This window comes from Cyprinus carpio, chromosome A25, assembly GCF_018340385.1.
Source record: "Cyprinus carpio isolate SPL01 chromosome A25, ASM1834038v1, whole genome shotgun sequence".
NCBI lineage: Eukaryota > Metazoa > Chordata > Actinopteri > Cypriniformes > Cyprinidae > Cyprinus > Cyprinus carpio.
Window position 1 is genome coordinate 6,252,842 of NC_056596.1, and position 22,378 is coordinate 6,275,219.

Sequence of the window (22,378 nt, forward strand, 5' to 3'; positions counted from 1 at the left end):
TCACCCAATCATTTCCTAGTCCCATCTCATCTTCTTGTTCTCCACTCTCAGGACCAGCGCTCCACCGTCATCTCTCTGCAGAAACTCATTGTGAGGGAAGTAGCCAATGAGGAGAAAGGACTGTTCCTGATCACGGCCGGCATTGAGAAGCCTGAGATGGTAGAAGTGTACACCAGCTCTAAGGAAGAGAGAAACACATGGATGCAGCTCATTCAGGAGGCCATGCAGTCAATGTGAGTCTCTGAATCTGGTTCTCATTTTATATACAAGGAGGAGGGATGCACAATATATCAGTCAAGAACCGATAACTATGTTTTTTTATCGGCCAAAATTGAATATTTAAATTTGAATATCTATTTTTTCCTATTTTAACATTTAGATTACCTTTCCGTCATCTTTCACTCACTTAAATTAAATTGTTAAAAAATTTTAATCTTTAGCAAATGTTTAAACAAATACACAGTATGTATTTTAATAATATACATTCCACTGTTTTTCAGTGTTTTTATTTTTAATTTATAAAAATAGTATAAATAATAAGTAAAAATAATTGTCAGCTTAACATTATTGAAAATCAAAAGTACTTTAATCGTCACAATTTGTGAGAGCTGGTAGTCTTTCTTTACAGACTCTCGATTTCCTCCAGGGAGGGAGATGATGATGAAGGTGTGCCTAGTGAAAACGAAGAGGACAGAAGACTTCAAGAAATCAAAGTCAAGGAGTTAAGAGGTGCAGAATTCCAGCTTTCATTTTCTGGCTTAAAATGACGTTAATTTTTTGTGTTGATATGGTTTGATTGGGTTTAGAGAAAAAGTAAACACAGAATTTAAAGTCTTAAAAGTTCATGAATGTTTAGTGATTAGTGAGTAGTGTTTCACTGACTAGAAATTAATGAGTACAGTCTGTTTAAAAAGATTTTTAAAAACTCTAGTGGCTAGAATGACTGAAAAACCCATGAAAATTAGTGGTCAAAGGGTGTATAAATACTGCTAAAATGAATGAAGTGAATCTTAGGTTGCCTGTTATGAAATGAACTTCTGTCTTCACAGATCAGCTGCAGAAGAGGGATGAGCAGATCTTGACTTTACTGGAGGAGAAAGTGAAGTTGTTCAGGGACATGTGTGACTGTGGCCTACCAGACGAGACCAGCCTTCGCAACAAAATGCTCTTCAGGGCCACGCCCGATGACATCACCAAAGGGCAGCCAATCATGAAAGAGGCTCTAAAGGAAGGTGAGATGACTAGTACGGTTATATAATGCTTATTATATAAGTTGGAAAAACACTGTGGTCGTCTTGCAAACACATGGCAGCTAGTAAACTTGATACATGGGAAATATGTTTTTATGAATATTGCAGTCTTAGAGGGCTGAAATGTAGAACATAATTTGGTTTTAAAATGAATCTGTGAAGTGGAGGGCGTTAGCAACTTGTTGCATTGGATCGTATGGTCCCTGGCCAGTTAGACTTCCTTAATCGGAAACGCATTAAATATGTGACTCACACAGTCTCAGAAAGGCCTCAGTACTGGCTGTGCTTGTAGCTGGTACTAGTTAAATGAATAATGAAAATAATAAAACGCAACAAGTGTTTGCAAATAATATGATTTATTATTTTAAGCTCAAATATTTAATAATGCAATTTAATAATGCCAATTGGTCAAATTAATAGAAATAAAAATAGAAGCATTTTCAGTATGCACTTAGACGTTTTAATATAAAAATAATAAAATGCAATAAATGATTGCAAAAATTATTATTTATTATTTGTAGCAACTTGTTAACATTAAAATTATTTTTGACATTAAAATACAGATGGATGCTGCATACTGGTAGTGGCTGAGACTGAGTATGGGAAAAATCACTATAAAAGAGTAGCAAATAATTTATTTTTGTTATTTTTTATCTTTATTTAATTTTAAATCAATGTGCAGAGGCACCTATAAGTAAGCCATTCTAAGTTTATGTCCCCAAATATTGTAAACAATTTAGCTATCAAAACTGTTTGTTTTGCACATCTGACCATCCTAGCATAGCGACAGTGGCACAGCCAATGGCATGAGTTTGAGGGTGGGGCTATGTGTTTACTGACCAATAGCAGCTGGGGAAGTGTATGTGGAAACCTGTTTGAAAACAAAATTGCTGTTAGTGACAGAAATTACAAGCTTCACCCATAAGAAAGAATTCATGTACGTGCTTTAACAAAAAATACAAACTTCACATTTCTGCTTTAAAACTACTCTAAAAACTTACTTCCACTGAAAGTGACAGAACACCAATGAAAATTGGGTAAATGATATTCCAGAATGGCATTTTAGTGTACTTGGTGAGAAAGATCTTGAAAGTGCTGAGAAGACACTTTGACTTTGAATGTGGGAGTGATAGATAGTGCTTGTCACAGTTCATGCAGTACACTACATGGGCAGAATCGATAGGTAAAGCTGATCTGAATGCGCAAGGCAGGAACAGATAATGGATTGCTTTAACGTTGCAGGTCAAGAACAGGAAAGAGTATTGATTACTGTCCCCTTTTAGCCTCCTGTGAGCTGTTGGATTGTGTTTGATGTTTCTGTAACCATCAGTTGTTCCTTATTGGGCGAAATCTCACAAAAACTCAATAGAAAAGCTATTTTTAAATCAAAAGGGTTTTTTAAATATTTTTTTTAAAATAATTTTATTTTATTAAAAATATGATTGTTTCTGTTTCTTGGTTTTGGAGTGAAATATGGCCCAGACATGTGATCTACCATTTAGTGTTTACTTGCATTAATTACCATATCCCATGTTTAATTTCTGTGTGATTGTGTGTAGTTGAGACATTACAGGTTCTGGTTAACCACAGTCTTGGAGGAGCAGTGCAGGATGGTGTATGTGCGATGGGGCCCGTGACTTTGCCACGACGGGCGGAAACCTTCGGAGGCTTTGATAGTCACCAGATGAACATCTCAAAGAGTAAAGGTGGGCGTGTTTTCCACATGAGTGTGAACGTGGGAGTGTGTGTGAGAGGGTTTTTGTGATGCCACACGTGTGCGTGGGTGATTGTTCCAGGTGAGTCTGATTGTGTTTGATCTCCTGCAGATGGAGACAGAGAGGAGACGGAAGACTCTGCAGAGCTCCGCAGGACTGAGTCAGACAGCGTTCTAAAGAAGGTACAAACGGGTCAAATTATTGTGTTTATCAGAAAGATCATGAAGGGAAAAAATATTTTTTTTGGCAGAGAAAATTGCTGCATGAAAAAAGGAAGCATTTGAAGTGAAAATAACATGGTTTCACCATGAGCTGAACAAATGAAAAACAAATAATGAATTTTAATTACTTTTTAAGTGGAAAAAAAAATAAAAATAAATTATATATATATAATATATATATATATATATATATTATATATATATCTATATATATATATATATATATATATATATAAATTAAATAAATTCATATTTTTTATATAAAAATCATCATGTTAAACTCATAGTATTTTTAATTTTCAATTATTTATTTTTATTTTGTGTATATGTTAAAAAAAATTATTTGATATGCTATATAAAGATAAAGTTTGTTACTATTATTGAAGCAGTCTAATTTTAATCTCTAAATTTAACAGTGCAGATGGCGTAACTGGTAAAATTAATAAAAATACATTTTTGGATTTTTGGAATCTGTTTAATATTTTATCTAATACATTTGTTGTATATGCATATTTTATAAGTACATTATTAAAAAGCTTTTGTTCACTCTTATTACAAGTGCTGTTCTAAGATGTGTTCCCATTACCATCTAATTCATTAGTCATCAATGTATCACCATATGCTCAAACCATTAAGTGCTGAGCATCAGGATATATGTCTGCTGTAGCAATCATTACCTGAAGTGAACTGGAAGTTTACACACACTCTCATCACAGAACATAACTGTATAGTAACTTGATAATGAGGACACATTAAGCAGCAGAGTAATGCGACCTGTCATCACAGCTTCTTATTTCCGGCAGGTCCTGCAGTACCCTGTCGAAGAGCACATGGATTGCTAATTATTGATTTATGTATGGTAGCCTCTTACCCAGTGCACTGACCATGTGACTGCCTCTCTCTCCCACAGGCAAGCAACGCCAACCCCCTGCTCCTACTCAAGAGGAACAACGAGGTAAGTTGTTCTGTTTAGACACAGCTCAGAACAGATTTCAGGATCAGGTCAAAGGGGAATTGGTTTCAGTAGCATGAACAGACACCCTAACCATATTTACACTTTATAATTGGGAAGATTTCCTTTCCAAGCTGTGGTTTAGTGGTTAACACATGTGCAACATGAGACTGAGTTAGGGTTGTATTATTTTCTGAATCTATCTATATCAGTAACACAAACACACACACACACACACACACACACACACACACTTAACTGCATTTATTAAAACAATTGTAAAATCAATAAAATTCTTTATTGATTTAATTTTGGATTTTCAGTGTGTACTAAAATGGTTCTGCATGTTATATTTTCCATGTAATTATTTTAATTAATTTATAAAATATTAGTATATTAAAATATAAAATATTTAAATATAAATGGTTTAATGTGTTAAATTATATAATTATTCTATGTATTTTATATTGTATTAATGAAAATAAAAATTTTTTTTTTTTTCTATAATTATGTAAATGCATATGCATATAACACAAATGTGTTTGTATAATACTGTAATAAATATTTTAGAGATGTAATTATTTACAGATTATATTATTTATAAAAGGTTAAAATATAAAGTGACAAAAAAGTAATCTCAGCTTATAGAGATGTGGCCGATTTCATTTTTTCTTTTTTATCCTCCCACAGCAGGTTCTTCAGAGCGTCGCTCAGCTCCATGACCTGCTGAACACATTACAGGTGAGTCATTCTCTTTTTGTCTCGTTATTTCTTCGGGCCAGCAGCTCTCATCTGCAGCACATTTCCAGATGCAGGGGTTTATTTTGCAGGCTTGTAATCAAGCAGAGTGCACGGTGGTGTATTAAGATGCACTCTGATAAATTTGTACCACTATTAGTGGGTTATTGTCTGTCTTTCCCAGGATAGGTGCTTTATGGCCACCAGATGGGCCTGTTTCACCTGAAATGTAGTTTCGCACATTAATATTCTCATTTCAAGGCCTTTGCGGTTTAGCAGCTTTACCTCTTTCCCGTTTGCATGCCAATTAAAACCGCTTTCTTTGCTCACCCTCAACATAGGCTGTTGTTATCCAGCAAGACACCTTCATCGAGGACCAGCGGCATGCCCTCAACGAACGCCCCCAGCCCTCTTCACGCTACCCATCCATCTCGTCCCTCAACTCCTCCTCTTCCTCCTCCTCATCACGGCCCAGCTCACTAATCGAGCAGGAGAAACAGCGGAGCCTGGAGAAGCAGCGGCAAGAAGTTGCCAGCCTCCAAAAACAGCAGGCTGCCCACGCCGAGGAGAGGAGGCGCAGGGAAAAAGAGTGGGAAGCGCGGGAGCGGGAACTGGCCCAGAGGGAGTTGCAGCTGCAGACCCAAGAGGAAGAGGTGCAGAGAAGATGGAAAGAGCTGGAAGAGGAGAAGCAAGACCTGCAGAGTAAAAAAGAAGAGTATCAGAGAGACCTGGCGCGGCTCAGAGACAGCCAGAAGAGACTGGAGAGAGAACGAGAGCAAGTTCAGAGAGAGACAGAGCTGATCAGACAAACAGAGGTGAGGATAATGCATCAAAAAATATATATTCCAAGTCTTCTGAATAGCTTATGAGGAACAAATTAAATTTATAATCATTATTCACTGGAGATCCGCCCTAATGTTGCTTTAGCATGTTCATGAAAGAAAGTGATATTTGATGCATAACTGAATCCTTTCCTTTGATTCAGAAGAGTTTGAAGCTTTAAAGCTTTGGTCTTTATTCATTATATGGAAAAGAGTGGCTCACACCATCTTAATTTGTCCTTTTGCATTCCACGAAAGAAAGTCACAAGGATCTGGAATGACATGAGAGCGAGGACTGAAAACTAATCTTTTGCCCAATGTTTCATCAGAGTTTCAGTTTTCTATATAATCTCAAAGGAAAATATGTTGAAGATGCGTTTACATGTCATTATTCTGTGATGGTACAGTACTCTCGCACTATGTGATGTTGATTATTTGAGAAAATCACTGATCTTTTCCATTCCTCCCCCCAAAATTACATAACTGTCCTGTAACAATGTGAAAACAAAAGGCCTGCACATTCGATTATGTAATTATATTCATCTTGTTTTTGACACATGATCTGCATCCTTAATATAGTTCCTTCTTCCTGAACCCTCAGAATGATTTGAAACTTAATAGCACTCGCAGTAACAACTACTTTGGCTAAAAAAGAGCTTGTGTTTTTCATTTTGCGTTTTGATGTCATGTCTAAACAAACACCATTTTTAAGAGAATGTTTGCACATTTATTTGAATTTCCGCACCATCATCTGCAGGAATTAAAGAAGAACCGGACCCCTTCCACAACGTCTGAGGACTCCTCAAAGTTCCAGAGCACTGGTTCATTGGACCGCGACCCCTCAGAGGTGGAGCTCTCCTCGTCTCCGTCTGCCAGAGACGTCCTGTCCCGCATGGACTCCAAACGCAAAGGGAAGAACCTCAGTCTGTTCTCCTCCAATTCAAGCCAGAAGGGCCAGAACAGCGAGGCGCAGAGCCAGATGCCCAGCCGCCTGCTACAGCTGGCCAAACCCAAGGAGAAGAAGGACAAGAAGAAGAAGAAGGGAAAAGGGCAGCAGAGCCAGACTGCAGGTAGAGTGTAGATCATCATCACAGTACATCTGCTTGAGTATTCAACGTGAAATTCAAACAGACACCTTTTACTTTCTCAGTTACTCTCTGCTCTTATTGTGCACAAGTCATCTGTGCATGTTATTCGATTACATGTTTGATTTCAGTGACCGGTTCTGAAACTACTTTTCTGATGATTTAATGCCACATGGGTGGCAAGAAATAATAGAATTATTACTCCGTTCTCTGTAGTACTTGATTCTAATTGGTCAACTGCATAATTATGTGGACCAGTATTTTCATATAAATTACCACTAAAACCAAATTCATTGGTTAATTAAATTAATATTTATGAATTTATTTAGTTTTTGTATGAAGATTGGTTTATCATTTGGAATACTTTGTTTTAATAGATTTTATTTTATTTATTGTATTATTTTTCTTTCTTTTTGTATTTATAGATTTAATCAGTTTTTTTTTAATGGAGATAATTTGTTTAATTTCTCCTTTTAACATTTTCTTATTTAACTTTACATAGTTTTTCGTTTTCTTGTATAAAAGTTAATTATTTTATTTATATGTAGATTTATATAGATTTTTTATTTTTTTGCATGAAGATTATATGATTCGTTTTTTACCTTTATTTCATTTTATATCTTTTTTTTTTATTATTATGAAGATTTTTTCTTATTTATGTTTACATTTTTTACATGGAGACTAGTTGTTTGGTTGTTTGATTTTTTTTTTTTTTTTATATATTTGCTTATTTAATTTTACATGGAGTTTAATGTTTTTGTATGATTATTATATATTATATTATTGTTATATCCTTTATTCTATATAGAATTATTTTTTGTATAGAAATTATTTGATGTAATGTTTTACAATGTTGTTGTTTTTTGTTATTTTTTGGATGAAGGTTGTTTGTTTGGTTTATCTTTCTATATATATATATATATATATATATATATTTTATATATATATATTATATTTTAATTTATTTTAAATGATAGATTTAATTTGATAGTTAATCATTTTTATTTATTTTTTTAGAGACTGTAGCAATGAAAGTAGTCTTCAGTGCTAATATGCCATTAGTCAATTACTCCAGTTATATATTTGAAACAGTCATAAATTAAGTACAGTCAGTCGTTTCGTGGTAATGACTGGCTGACTATACATTTTCCCATAAGTATCAGCTTTTTACAGTCCGTTCAGATACTGACAGATGAAACAAACTCTCACACTGTAATTATACCACTGAATATTGTTTTCACTTAGAAATATGACTCATCATGTAAGTTCAGTGTGTTGTAAATGCCATTTCATGTTGTTATTGCAGTTACTTATGAAAGCTCAAATGTCAAATAAGTTTTTCTCTCTTTGCAGATTCTCAGAGCGCTGTGGTTCCAGGCTCTACCCCGGACGGAGAGATCTTTTTCTGCTGATTCGGCCCCCTCTTCATCATCCACTCTCACACAATGCCTCCAAGCAGGGCTGCTGGTCTCTGGTTGTGGACTTGTAAACCGGAGTTAGAAGCACATACCTGTGGTCTCGAAGGGTGTCAGGCCTGGACAGGAAGTTTAAACTGATTGTTTCCTGTGACCTGATTTTCAGCGGTGCCTTCCGTCCCTCACGTACACTTATGAACGCGAGCAGGGGCCTGGAGCACAAGTTTGGGGAACAGTACATCAGATAAACCTACCGCGGGCACTTTTTCACACACAGACTTCCTGTGAAGATCAAAAAGAGATTTATAACAGCAAGCGGCATCACGCTGAGAGACAGCTGGCTTTCCAGTGACCAGAAAAGTCACTTTCTGAAGGACATTTGACTAATGAAGATACTAATAATCAAAGTGAGTGAACTCAAAGTGCAGTGGGCAATGCAGTGATTAAGTTTCTATATATTTCCATCCTTTTTCTTTCATCCCTGCCACGTTACAATGTCTTTTGCAGTCTTTTGGACCAGACTTGGTTTATATACAGTCCCAAGGTTTTATTTCTTTTAAAAAGGTCACAAAATACTTTTTATGAATAGAAGGGATGCTTTTTGAAAACATTTTAGTGAGAACCACAGAAATGGAAGTGCAAAAGAGTCTAATTAATTGTTTGTTAATCACTTTTCCATCCCTAAATGACTGAAAGGGAGAATGAAAATTAATGATTCACCCCACAGAAGTTTTTTTTTTTTTTTTTTTTTTCTAAACCTCAATGCAATTTGAATCCTTAGCACTTTATAAGCACACGTTGAGTGGGAAAAACCAGCTGGCTTTAAAACGAGACAATCGATCAGCTCCACTTAACTGGTAAACGGCCTCCTTTGTATGTGCGAGGTTTTATTTGATAATCTTTTACTGTACAATATGAATGTTATGTAAATTTGTTCAGCCAAACACAAAGCTAGCTTTCTTGTTAAGCTACCAAAAGAGCGGGTGTTTTAACTGCAGTGTTTTTGAAGGTTATTAAACACAAATTGAGCGAGATGAGGGATTCGGCTTTATGTAGGCTAACAAATTCAAGTTGTATTAGTCACAAAGCAGTTCTACGCTCAAGCCAGAAATATTGATTTGACAGGCCAATGTGGTAAAAGTATGAATATACATTGTGTTTGTGTATTAAACGCCTGGTTTGTACCCTCTAATCACTAGATTTTTAACCAGACAAAAGCCCTTGCCTGCTGGCCAGGCTAACCGTTCTGTTGAACACAAGGAAATATTTTAAGAAAGGGGAAATTGTGCAGATAAAAAGTGTTAATTTAAGCTTACTGCTCTGTTTTTATTTTCTTGCCATTAAACTTCTACCTAACACCCCTCTCTTATACATTAGAGTGATGAATGCCTCACGATTCATTTATTGATCATTTCCCTCTGACCTCTTGGGATCTAATTCATACGTCCGAGAGATTTTTATTATCCATCAGCATATTCCCACAGCTGCTGACGCCGGCATTCTGCATGCAGTTCTGTTATGCCACTAAACTGAGAATTGAAATGCCTTGACCAATAGAGGGCGGTCCGCTCTCATGTCCTTTGTCCCTCCTGAAGCTCCACAAAACACTTCAGACTCCCCAAACACATTGTGAGCACAGAAATCTGATGCTTACGTTCTTTAACTAGCCTTAAATATTTCCCAAATCCTGCAGTGTTTTTCAGTTCCTTTTTATCGCCAAATCTTCCTTTAGGGAAACATATGATTCAAGATTAATTATTTCTAGCACAATTAAAGCTAGTCGGAAGTATTTTTGCTCATTTAACTCATACTGGCTAGCATAAGAAATGCACTAAAGAAGAATCCAAATCATCCCGTTAATGCAAACGTCTGCTTCATGCAATGGACCTTATGTAGACACTATATTTAATAATAATAATTAAAAAAAAAATCACAAGTTATATTGATTGTTCTGCTGACACAACATTTAAAATACATATTTAAAAAAAAAAATATCCTGGTGTCAAAATGTTTTGTGAAAATTACACTGGGCTTTTATCCCTTACAGCCTCGTTTTCATTCACGAAAAATTAAACATGGCGTCTACCATCGTTGAGGTCCGTGGTTAGCAAACTCTTGTCAAACTTTGTGTAAAAAAATGAGCAAAATACCACAAATACTGTAAATATCTGTAATGTAAAAAAAAAAAGATTTTTTTTGTGTGTGTGTGTGCTTTGATTTAAAGCTTTTTATAACTAGCTTTATTTATCAGCATTCTCTGTGTTGGAGACATGATAAGTGTACATTAAACAAATCTTAATAAATAACTATTGTACATCAGCACGTGTTCACGTTTTTTTCCTCAGGTTATATATAGAGAGTGTGAGAGATACAATAGATGGATACAAATAATTTATATTTAAATCACATACTGGTATATTTCACATAGTACAATTTGTTGATGATGAACAAGAACTCAACACAAGCAGCTTTTCCACAAGATGAGAACAAATATACTTATATGGAAGGTGTGCTGTGTCATTCACACAAATACTAAACACCATTTTACAGTCTTTTTACCATTAAAATCTGAATTATTTTTCACAGTAAGATTAAGAGTTAATTGTCAGACTGAAGCCAGCTGCTGTTCAGAAGCCATGCTTGATTTAAGCACCTGTTGCTACTTTCTCTTCCTCCTGTCTGGTCTAGCTCAAGGTTTCCCAGCGGCAGACACCAACATGACTCCATTTGTCCTGCTTTGAGTGAAGCGAGAGCCTCTTTAAATGTGTTTTTTTGTCTCACGAGGTTGGTTGGATGTGTTTAAAGGGGGGCCATGGTATCTTTCCCCTTTAGACTCCTTTGACTTTGTCTTTGTTCCTGTTGCCAAGCTACCCTGCTCTTTTGGCAAGCACAAAGGTAGGAAACAGTGCTTGAAGGTAATGCTAAGCTGAAAAGAACTAGTTCCTTGTCAGATTAAAGACTGGATGTTCATTTTTCTGCTTGTTTACAAGGTGTTTTTATCCAGCCCTGGAGGAATGTTCTCATCTTTATCCAAATAACTTAAATCCAAGTCCTGGTGGCTTTAACTAGTGATACACTCGTGTTTGTCCTTGTTCCTGAAGAATTAAGCATTTTTTTTCTTTTGGGAGTTGCTATTAAAACAGTAAAGAAGCTCAGATATCTAGCTTAAAGTGCATCTCATTGGTTTTTCCACTTTTGTCTCCTGCATTGTGACCTTTCCCAGGACTTACCATCCGTCAACTCCCTGTAATGTTTTTTTTTCTTATTTGTGAATGATCCCTCAGTATCTGTCATTGTTGTCCCGTTTTGTCTATCTGTTGATTGGGTTTTGCTGTACCATCTCTCTTTCTCTCGCTTTCCAAAGAGAACAAAGGATCCACATGCAACCTAGAGAAACCTGAGTCTTTGTTACGCGCTGACAGTCCGTGTATAAATATCAGTTGTATGTCAGGGAGAACAATAGCTCTGTGCTGCTGGTGTTTTCTGATACATGAGGGACTGTGGCCTTTTATGTGCCTAGAAGAACTGCGCTCATGAAATTGTTGTTGGTTTTCCTTGGGATAAGGTTGTGCTTCTATCTGAAGATTTCCATTCACATGTGACATCTCACTTTGTATTTGGGTGGATGCTAGAATCTCTAGAAAGAGTTTAATAAAGCTGTTAGAGAAAGCAACGGGACATTTCATTAGGTCCACTCGAGACTGCAATTCAATGAGCAAGAAAGTGTTGAGTAGTATTTCTGTAAATCTGCTTAGTGATGCTATTAAAGCACTTGAGATGGTTGTTCTTGAGGTCATGTAGAGGTTTAATGGTCTGACTCATCGTGGCATGTATTTATTATTGCTAAAGTCCACAGAAACATGTCCAGTGTAATTTAATGTAATGCTCAAAAATTAGATCAAGGATACTCTTAAGCAGTGTTGCCAAGTCTGCGGTATTCCCGTGGAATATGGCTACTTTAACACCATTGCCACAGGTTGAAGCAACCCCAATAATGTGTATTTTATCCCCAGAACACAACTTTTAACGGGGGACCCCTTTCGAAATGTGATTGGGCTAGTTTTGAGTAGCGACTGGGCAGGTTTTGTTGTATGAACCTGGCAACCCTGTTCTTATGTATGCATGGATGCATGATATATTGGTTACCAACCAATAGATAGATGGATGGATGGATTAGTTAATTGTTTATTTATCATCTAGCCCTCAGGTAATTTTAAAAATGAAATGTTTTCTTATATGAACCGTAATGTATTAACTCAATGCATCTAATAACTACAATGAATGAACAATGTTAAATGTAATGTATAACGTTATGTGAAATGTAATTTTAACGTTAATTTACTCTATTGTTATGCCTAAATTCACATGTAGCAATTATTAATATCAGCTTTTAGAGTTTTAACAAATTTAATATTAATACAATATACTATTATAATTATTTTACATTTAATTATATTTAATAAATTTAGCTTAAATTAACGAACAATGTTAAATGTTATCTTTAGCGAATCTAAAAATTCTACTGTACATTATAATATTATGATACATTCACTGGTAGTAGTATTTATTTAGTTTTAATTGATACAAATTCGTAAATTATTTTAATACTGGCGATTTATCAATTATCTATAAAAATGAAAATGATTACTGGCTTCTCAATATTGGCCATAATTTTAATTTTAATAATAGTTCTACAGTGTAAAAAAGAAAAAAAAATATTTCAGTCTTGCTCAGAGTTTCAATGTGTTACTTGCATTTTCTTTAGTAAATAGTAAATTCAGTGTAATATACAATGTTAATTAAATATATTAATAATTTTAACATTTTTATTTACTTAATTGTCTTCTAAGAATCAACCCAAGCTATCGTGTTTGATTTAGAGTTTGTTTTACGATGAGAGTCGTTTAACTAGCCAGACAGGCCTTGTAAAACCACCATCTCATGCCAGCCCATAAATCAGCGCGATCCTTCGCTCTCGGTTCTGTTTATCTTTCTTATGGAACCCCACACGTGCCCATCTATCTCTCCATCTGTAGTTGTGATATCGTGGCACTCCATCACTGTCTGCGGTGCTGCAGTGAGGGAGGATGCGTCTCATTCATCTGTCTCCCCTCCCCCGGCCAGCGGTCCTGAGGAGAGAGACTGTGGTGTTTGCTCTTCATCATTCGGTTTCCTGCCGCCTCTTGGCTCTCATCAGCTGTAATCGTATTTCACCTGCTACTTTAAATCAGGAAGCCTCTCCTGTTGGGTTTTGTTGCAGCTCTTCACTCTATTTGTGGTCATTGTTCTTGGAGCAGGACAGACAAGAACAAAGAAATCCATCTTTTACTTTACACATTTATCAAATTTATAATTCTCGGATGCACTGAAACTTTTTTTTAACTTGTCACACAGCACATTAACACATTTACAGCACGGTAACATTTTGGCAAATTGCTGGATAATTCGTATTGATTTGCACAATCTCATACTGCATGTAGCCTGCGTTTTTGTATGATCTGCTCACACCCCAGTGACGGGGTAGGGTGGGCCTTTTTCTAAAAATCTTAAACCCCGTTCACCCCGCCAACAACACACAGCGACAGAGCGACATAATCCCATTTATTTTCAATGGAGATCTGATGACTTCCGGTGACATGAGCGACAGTGACAGTTGGCGAAGGAATGTGGGCGTGTCAAGCGACAAAAGTTCAGAATTCTTCAACTTTATGCAAATTAGCAGGGAATTTCGGGAGTGACAACCAATGGGAGTGAAGTCAGTGGAGAGCACGTGATTCATCTGCTGTAGTGAAGTGTTACAGGCTAACTATGCAACCAGTAGTGGGATAACTAGTGCGACCAATTGCCAGCCACAAGCGATAAGCAGCGAAAAAGTCGCTGGCGGTGTGAACGGGCTTTTTGTATGATTCGCATCATACACAGAGATGCCAGGTTTTCACAACACAACCAGCCCAATTGCTACTCAAAACTAGTCCAAACCTAGCCCAATGCATTTTGAGGGGGGTTCCCCGGTAAAAATCGCATTCTGTAGGTAAAATACGCATTTTTCGGTGGGGATCCTCCAATAAAATTTGTATTCCAGGGGCTAAGTATCACATTATTGGGGTCGCTTCAACCCGCGGACATGAAAAACAACCTACGGCAACAGTGTTAAAGTAGCCCAATTCCGCGGGAAAACAACAGACTTGGCAACACTGATTGTACACCTTGTAAAATAGCTACATTTCCTTAGAGATCAGGTTGATGAGATGATGATAACTGGCAAAAATGTGACAGTGACTAAAGACGTCAGTCTGCACGTGTATACTAACAAATAAAACAATCGTGGGAGTAACTTTGCAATTCTCTCTTGATTAATTTTGTTATCTTTTAAAATAGCAATACAGTATATTAAATGATCTTTAGTAGATTCACAGTACTTAATTATTAGTCTACCTTCCGTAGAGTGGAACTGTTAAAAATCAAATGGCTGCCCTATAAATGCTTTCCACAGCTTTGGAAAATCTCTTGATAACTTATTATCTTGTGCTCTATATAACAAGATGTATTATTCTTTTCCATTTAAAGAAAACCTTGAATATCGCAACACCCACATAACTTGAAGAGTCCGAGCGACTGCCTCCAACTCCCTGACCCATCCTGACTGGCGTTCCCAAAACCGAGCCAAAAACTAGCGAGAATAAAGAGGTGGAGTGATGAGTGACGAGAAATCTCTCTCTTCTCTAACAGGAAAGGAAGCTATTATACAAAAATCTTCTCCCAGCCAGGGCCACAATAAGACCCAACACTAAGACGTGCGGTGGATGGGGCAGTATTGTTCCCTGGCCCCCTCTCTCTATTATGGCTGTCAACCACTCTCTTTTAACGTGCCTGTTTTGAGGGAGATTAGAGCTGGGTAATGGGGCCGTTTGGCCAGTTGTTCTGGGTTCTTTGAGGAGCTTCTGTAAGGTGATTGTGAGCGCTGGGCTATTCCATTAGTGTCTGGATGACTGAGTCCTCGCTGGAACAGTCACACAGAGGTCGGCTTCTCTAGTCAGCAAGCAGGAAATTTCAATTGGACCGGCGGCCCCGTCACAAAGGATCAAATGGCGAGTCCGCTCTGGCATTAATGCAGGGGAAGAATGCATTGGCCCAGTCTGTGCTCATCTCGAGGCTAGAGTGGAGGACTTCACTGCATTCTTCCAGTCTATAATGGGGAATAAATGAAACAATTATATCTCTGTAGAGGGTAGTGTTTCAGAATGATTCAAACAGGTAACTATTCACAGTGGTTCCCAACCTGGGGGTCAATTTAATAAAGGTTGCATAGCTCACTTTAGTTTGTGGGTTATAAATAGGGATGAAGTCTTGTCCGACTGGAACGATGTTTTATAGTCTCTGGTGTTTCTTGTTAAATTAACATATTTTCTGAGCCGATAATATAATGTTAAACCTATGAAAATGTCACTAAAAAGCAAACAACAACAAACTTTCAAAACACCACATTGTTGCAGTGACTGTCTTTTAGCAGTAACTCACCTGTTAAGTTTAATGAGTAGAAAGATGACATGAAGTGACATGAGGTTAGCTGCATTGAAAACAGATGAGGGCATATTTACAGCTGGCAATCAGGGCAAAGTTCATGGGATTTTGTCCACAAAATGAGCACACAGTATTTTAACTTAACCGCTGAAAGCCATGCTGGTTTTCTTTTGTCATCGTTTCTGCAAGGCATACAGCGCCGGACACGAACAGATTTACTTTACAGGAATTCCTTAAGCTTATTGCTGTTACACTGGCAGCCAACAACAGCACAGCTTTACCCTGTGCACATTATTAGATTTAGTTAGATTGAAAAAGTTTCAGCTTAATTAACTGTCACTTTTTTTTAACCTAATTTTAACATTTGTTTCTGGAAACTGGAACATGAGAAGTGAAGGTGCGTTCACACCATATCGTAATACCGTGATTACGAGATTACAACAAAAGCGTTCATTTCCTCATAGAACTCGTAATTACAACTTGTGAACTGAGAGTTTTTCTGAGGGCTACAACTTGTACCACCTGACCACCTCAGAGTCATTAGGCATTGATAGAGTTCGAGTCCAAGCGTGTGAACAGCTCCAAGTAGAACGTCACTTATTGCATTTGAATCCATCATGGTGGTCCTCATCGATTACTCAGGAAAAAGGCTAAGGCTGCTTTGTTTACAGAGGTTATTGGGAAAACGGCTTTATTTCTTCTGTTCCATAAGTGCCACCTGCTGTCAGACAGTGGATTTACTTTTTCATTCAGTCTGTCTGCAATTTTAGTTCAAACCAATGCAAAAATCAGACCGAATTTTTATGCACTGTTGTAAATTTTAACCGGTTGATGGTAAATAAGCTAATGTGATTATTTTTTTTTTTATTCCCATTTAAAATCTGCCCATCATTGTTAATGTCATTATTTGAGTGTTTCTGCTGTTGTTGCATTTATTAAAAACTTTTTTTTTCTTTTTAAATGGGTGTCATTAAATAATAAAAAAAAATAATATTAAAATAGAGGTCCTCAGGAAAAAAGGCTGGGAACAGCTGCATTAAAAGAACCGTTTGTGAATCGGAGTACACTTTTGAGTTAAAATTGTTTAGGAAGTTTAACCTATACAGGTCATTTGTTTTGGAACTCAAACTGTACTAGTTGCTCTGTCTGTATGGCAAAATGATACCGTTTACACCTATATTTTTATGTAGACCTCCAAAATACATGTTTTATAGCTTATCATAGCCGCTAGTTGCCCATTTTGTTTACAAGAAAACAAATTACACTCCCAAATGAATTTTGATAGACATTTCAGTGAACCCTGTATTTTATGGCAATCCATTAATAAATATAGTGTGAACATTGTGACCATTTAATGTTAATGTCATTATTTTCAGTGATAAATGTATACTCACCGGCCACTTTATTAGGTACACCTGTTCAATTGCTTGGTAACACAAATTGCTAATCAGCCAGTCACATGGCAGCAACTCAATGCATTTAGGCATCTAGATGTGGTAAAGATGATTTGCTGAAGTTCAAACCGAGCAACAGAATGGGGAATAACAGGGGATTTAAGTGACTTTGAACGTGGCATGGTTGTTGGTGCTAGATGGGCTGGTCTGAGTATTTCAGAAACTGCTGATCTACTGGGATTTTCATGCACAACCATCTCTAGGGTTTACAGAGAGTGGTCTGAAAAAGAGAAAAAATCCAATGAGAAGCAGTTGTGTGGATGAAAATGCCTTGTTGATGTCAGAGGTCAGAGGAGGGGCAGACTGGTTAGAGATGATAGAAAGGCAACAGTAACTCAAATAACCGCTTGTTACAACCAAGGTATGCAGAATACCATCTCTGAATGCACAACATGTCGAACCATGAAGCAGATGGGCTACAGCAGCAGAAGACCACACCAGGTGCCGCTCCTGTCAGCTAAGAACAGGAAACGGAGGCTACAATTTGCACAGGCTCACCAAAATCAGACAATAGAAGATTGGAAAAACGTTGCTTGGTCTGATGAGTCTTGATTTCTGCTGCGACATTCAGATGGTAGGGTCAGAATTTGGCGTAAAGAACATGAAAGCATGGATCCATCCTGCTTGTCTCAACGGTTGAGGCTGGTGGTATAATGGTGTGGGGGATATTTTCTTGTCACACTTTGGGCCCCTTAGTACCATTTGAGCATTGTTTAAATGCCACAGCCTACCTAAGTATTGTTGCTAACCATGTCCATCCCTTTATGACTACAGTGTACCCATCTTCTGATGGCTACTTCCAGCAGGATAATGCACCATGTCACAAAGCTCAAATCATCTCAGACTGGTTTCTTGAACATGACAATGAGTTCACTTTAATCAAAGCCTCCACAGTCACCAGATTTCAATCCAATAGAGCAGCTTTGGGATGTGGTGGAACGGGAGATTCGATCATGGATGTGCAGCCGACAAATCTGCAGCAACTGCATGATGTGTCAATAAAAAAGTGGCTAGTGAGTGAATTTCTGAGGAATGTTTCCAACACCTTGTTGAATCTATGCCACGAAGAATTAAGGCAGTTCTGAAGGCAAAAGGGGGTCCAACCCGGTACTAGCAAGGTGTACCTAATAAAGTGGCCAGTGAGTGTATTTATCTGGGTCAGATCTGAATTTGTCTTGCCCACTTGGTGAAGCACCTGTAGGCAAACAAACTTTTGAGAATGGAGAATATGAAATGTTTTGCTAGGCGTGATTTAAGTGCTTCCTGTTAGGAGAGGCTCCATGTCTGTGAGTCGGGAATCTTCTCGCTGACAGCTGCTTGGCAAATTCCACTACATAGTGAGAAATGGGACAGGAAGAGTGGCATAAAAGGTGCTGAGAAAATGTAGTTTTTGAAACTAGGATCAGTAAACTGAGGCACTTTAGGTACGAGGCTTGGACAAAGTGTGTAGCCTTATGTACAACACTTTTTGCGATTGAGATTTACAATTGGACATTTATTCACCATCACCTGCATGACTTGCTTGCTTTTCCTCGGATCACAAAAGGTGAATTTTTGAAGAATATCCCAGCCACTCTTTATAAAATGAGGGCTGAAACTTTCAAACATTAAAAAGGATACAAAAGCTCAATAAAAGTGCTTCAAAAGACTTACATTTTTTAAAAGATATTTTAAGATATATTTACTGATAATCTTCCTCCAGTTAGTTGTTAACTGGATAATTGAGCCCATCAAGTTGAAACCGAATCAAATCATTCTGACTTGTGAACAAATCATTCACACTGATATTAACTGATTTATCCAAACCTCTAAACTTAAAATAATTTGTTCATGAATCAGACTTCACTAGTTCTCTACTAGATCTATGGTGGATTTCAAGCTTTTCAGTGATTCTTCACGACTTTTATTATGCTGTTTTGTTATTTTGGAGTTTGACAGCCCTAGTCCTCCACTTTTAATACAGTGTATTAAATATTGCAAGGATATTTTTCTAAAAATTTACCTTTTCCACGTGTTTCCATGAAAAAAAAAAAACTGGTTTGGAACAATGTCAGGATGAATAAATGATTCATCAACAAATGAATATTTGAGGCAAGCCATTTCTTTAAGACTTTGAATATGAAGAGCTCAGTGTCTGAAGATTTGATGACCAGTTCCTCAAGGAGGAGAATGTAATAATGAGGATCCATTAGGAAAACGAAATACCGACACATGCACACTTGACAAAGGGTTTTTTTTTTTTACAAGACCCTCAAAGCTAGCAGAAGAATAAGGGTTTGACTGTGAGGGGAACCGCTGCGCTTTACTATTGTTATTCTCTGTCTTTCCCTTCCCTTCAACAGTCTATGCCTCCACAAGTTAGGGCTGCCCTCGACTAAGAATTTTTCTGGTCGACTAGTAGTCGTTCATTTTTAAGCATTAGTCGACTTATCGCACGTTTATTGATAAACCATTTAAATCATTATAATGAGCCTTTAATTGCCTACATAGCCTAATAAGAGCTCACGCACACACATAAAACTTGCCACAGCACACGGGCAGAAGTAATGATTATGAATGAATCAGGGAAAAACAGTAAGGAGGCTGCATTAACATTTTAATAATTTGATAAACCCATGCTTTCTTTGTTTTCGATTTAGTTTTTGTTGAAGAGATGAACTCTGCAACACCGACTCGTCATCTCCGCACTGGGCATTTCACACACAATAAATATATATAAAACAAATATAAAAAAAAAAAAAAAAAACAAATTTTGAATTAGCTCATTTCCAAGAAGACATTTCACTCTCTATAGATATATATTTAATGTCTGTAAGGCAAAGAGAAAAAAAGACAAAAAACTCCAAATATACATGGAGTTTCATGCTCAAGTTCAGAGAGACCGAGATGGCAGAAAGTGCATCATGTTTGTTTTTTTTTATTGTGAGTGCACACAAATAAACAGAACCTTTACAGATTTGAAAGATGTATTACCTGTATGACCAAAAATGACAAAATATTTTAGGAGCAAATGGGCGCACCTGCGCCTCCATCTTGTCCTGCTGTGAGCGCTGTTCAGCTTCCACACTCAACACAGACACTTGAACAGTGCACATTTCTTTAGGTTAACATTACATTGAGTGGCCATTATGATAAGCCATATTTATGGTGGATGAATGATAGGTGAGCGTTTGGATGTCCTGCCCAATGTACTAAATTAACAACTTCGCCTGTGGATTCTTTTCTTCTTCTGCGACTAATAAAATTTTGGTTGACCAAGCCTCATATAGATGACAAAAATTTCTTCCTCTGCGCCTAATAAAATTTTGGTTGACCAAGCCTCTTCTGGTCGACTAACGATTAGTCGACTATTAGGGGGCAGCCCTACTACAAGTCCTTTCAAATGCTAATTTATATAGAGGACAGGAATGAGGGGGCTAACGTCCAAGCCCAAACTCTCGTTGTAGATCCTTTCTTTCAGAGGCCCTTTTTGGGGCCTAGACAGCGATGCCAGAAGGCCAGAGAGCTCTTTCCTGGGCTTGACAGGAAATGATCTGCATAGAACTGTAACCTTCAGATACACAGGAGAAAGGAAAGGTGAGAAAGTTATAGCTGATGACTACAAGCACACGCTCGCGTCTCGGCTTGGCTCTGCCTGACTGCCCCTGTAGACCCTGAAGAGTACAGCTTGTCTTGTGACAGGTGCTGTTCCCCACGGGAACCGGGCCAAGACGGGCTGCACGGTCTGTAATGCAGTGTGGAAAGTGCTCATTAATGGTAAAGGATTTCTTAAACTTGAGCATGAATTCTTCAGAAGATTATTCATGCACCATAAGCAGCGTGTTAAATGTTAATTGTGTTGAACTTTTAGAGGATATCGAGTGTTTTGACATGAGGCCAGAGGGTTCACGTCCATGGCACAGGGCGGCTGAGAGGCAGCTTAGCTCCGGGATGGCTGCTGTTTTGTACAGTGCAGTCTGAAAATAGCACTTTGTGTTTTTAATCCCTTCCACTTGACTGGACCTCTTCTGCCTGGCTCTAGCTAAAGAAAGGCTTTTACAACATTTTAAGTGCTTCTGAAGCCATGCATTTATAGATTCTTTGCAAAAAGCAAGCTCCGTTTTGACTTTGTTTATAGATTTTCACATCCTACCACTGGGTTATTGACTGTTTAATTTATATGCAGGTGGTGAGGCCAGTTGTTATTGCTTCTATTCCTCCAATATTGGACAATGTTGCCTCAGGGCAACAAACCTCTTTTCTTCACTTCACAATCATTAGATTGCTCAAAAAAGAAAAAGAATAATAAAAAAGGAAAGATAATTTTTTTTTAAATATTTTTGTCAACACTACATGTTGATGGCCATTTTATTTGTATTTTTGTGTGGTATACTGCGCGAAGGACATTTCAGATTTGCCAGAAAGTGATGCATATTAATACATTACAAATACATAAGTTCATTTGGAAAGTGTGCCGCCCCAGTGACAGTTTCGTGCCTTGTTTCCTGAGAGTATACTGCATGCATCGTGTTTTTCAATTCAGCTCCTGCAGGACCCCCAGCACTGCACATTTTCAATGTTTGGCTTGGATAGGCACTGACATGATGAGATTAAAAACCCAGATAATGTTCATCTGATGCCGCGGAAACGTTTGCCCGGAGAGACCCGGAGTTACACAATCTCTCCGTCTCCTGATCACAGTCTTGCACAGCATGTTACTCTGATTGTGAACGAGACGCTTAACAAATTGCTGCCATTGGCTGTTTTGTTAATTAGGTTCAAACTGACAAAACTGGAGGAGATCACATTTAAAAATCAAGCATGCCAGCTGCATCTTCCTTGTCGACCTCATCAAAGTCAGATAAGAGACGCCCATTTTCTCTACAATGCAGAGCGTCTGATCATTCCAGAGAGGCTTGTGGCTTCAGGGCTCTGGGTAATTAAGCTAGCTAATAGTGTGTGACTAATTAGGATGATAGTTCATTCTTGCAACCTCTTTTCACAAAACAAACAATGGCACAGTGTCTGCGACGAGCTCGTCTTTTCATGTCAGGTCTGCTTTTGTCTTTGCAGTGGATTTGTTGCTGTCTCTTCAACAGCTTCCAGTACAGAACATCCTCACTCTTGTAAAGACACTCAACCCAAGATGTGGTCCGCTGGTTTTTGAGAGCCCGTTGGCAGGGAAAACACTACTAGCGTTCACATTTTCGACGTGGATTATATATTA

General features: G+C 37.6%; 1 protein-coding gene across 1 annotated transcript in view; it reads left to right on the plus strand.

Annotated features, from left to right (window-relative positions):
* Positions 1-10,516, plus strand: part of LOC109084237 (A-kinase anchor protein 13-like) — a 97,905-nt gene extending 87,389 nt beyond the window's left edge. Inside the window, exons 30-39 of the mRNA XM_042715912.1 lie at positions 52-233; positions 647-729; positions 1,050-1,232; positions 2,810-2,956; positions 3,077-3,147; positions 4,097-4,141; positions 4,829-4,879; positions 5,218-5,691; positions 6,455-6,767; positions 8,136-10,516. Of these exons, the coding sequence (XP_042571846.1) occupies positions 52-233; positions 647-729; positions 1,050-1,232; positions 2,810-2,956; positions 3,077-3,147; positions 4,097-4,141; positions 4,829-4,879; positions 5,218-5,691; positions 6,455-6,767; positions 8,136-8,194 (1,608 nt within the window). The 3' untranslated portion in view covers positions 8,195-10,516. The remainder of the gene's footprint in view (positions 1-51; positions 234-646; positions 730-1,049; positions 1,233-2,809; positions 2,957-3,076; positions 3,148-4,096; positions 4,142-4,828; positions 4,880-5,217; positions 5,692-6,454; positions 6,768-8,135) is intronic.
* Positions 10,517-22,378: the final 11,862 nt, after the last annotated feature.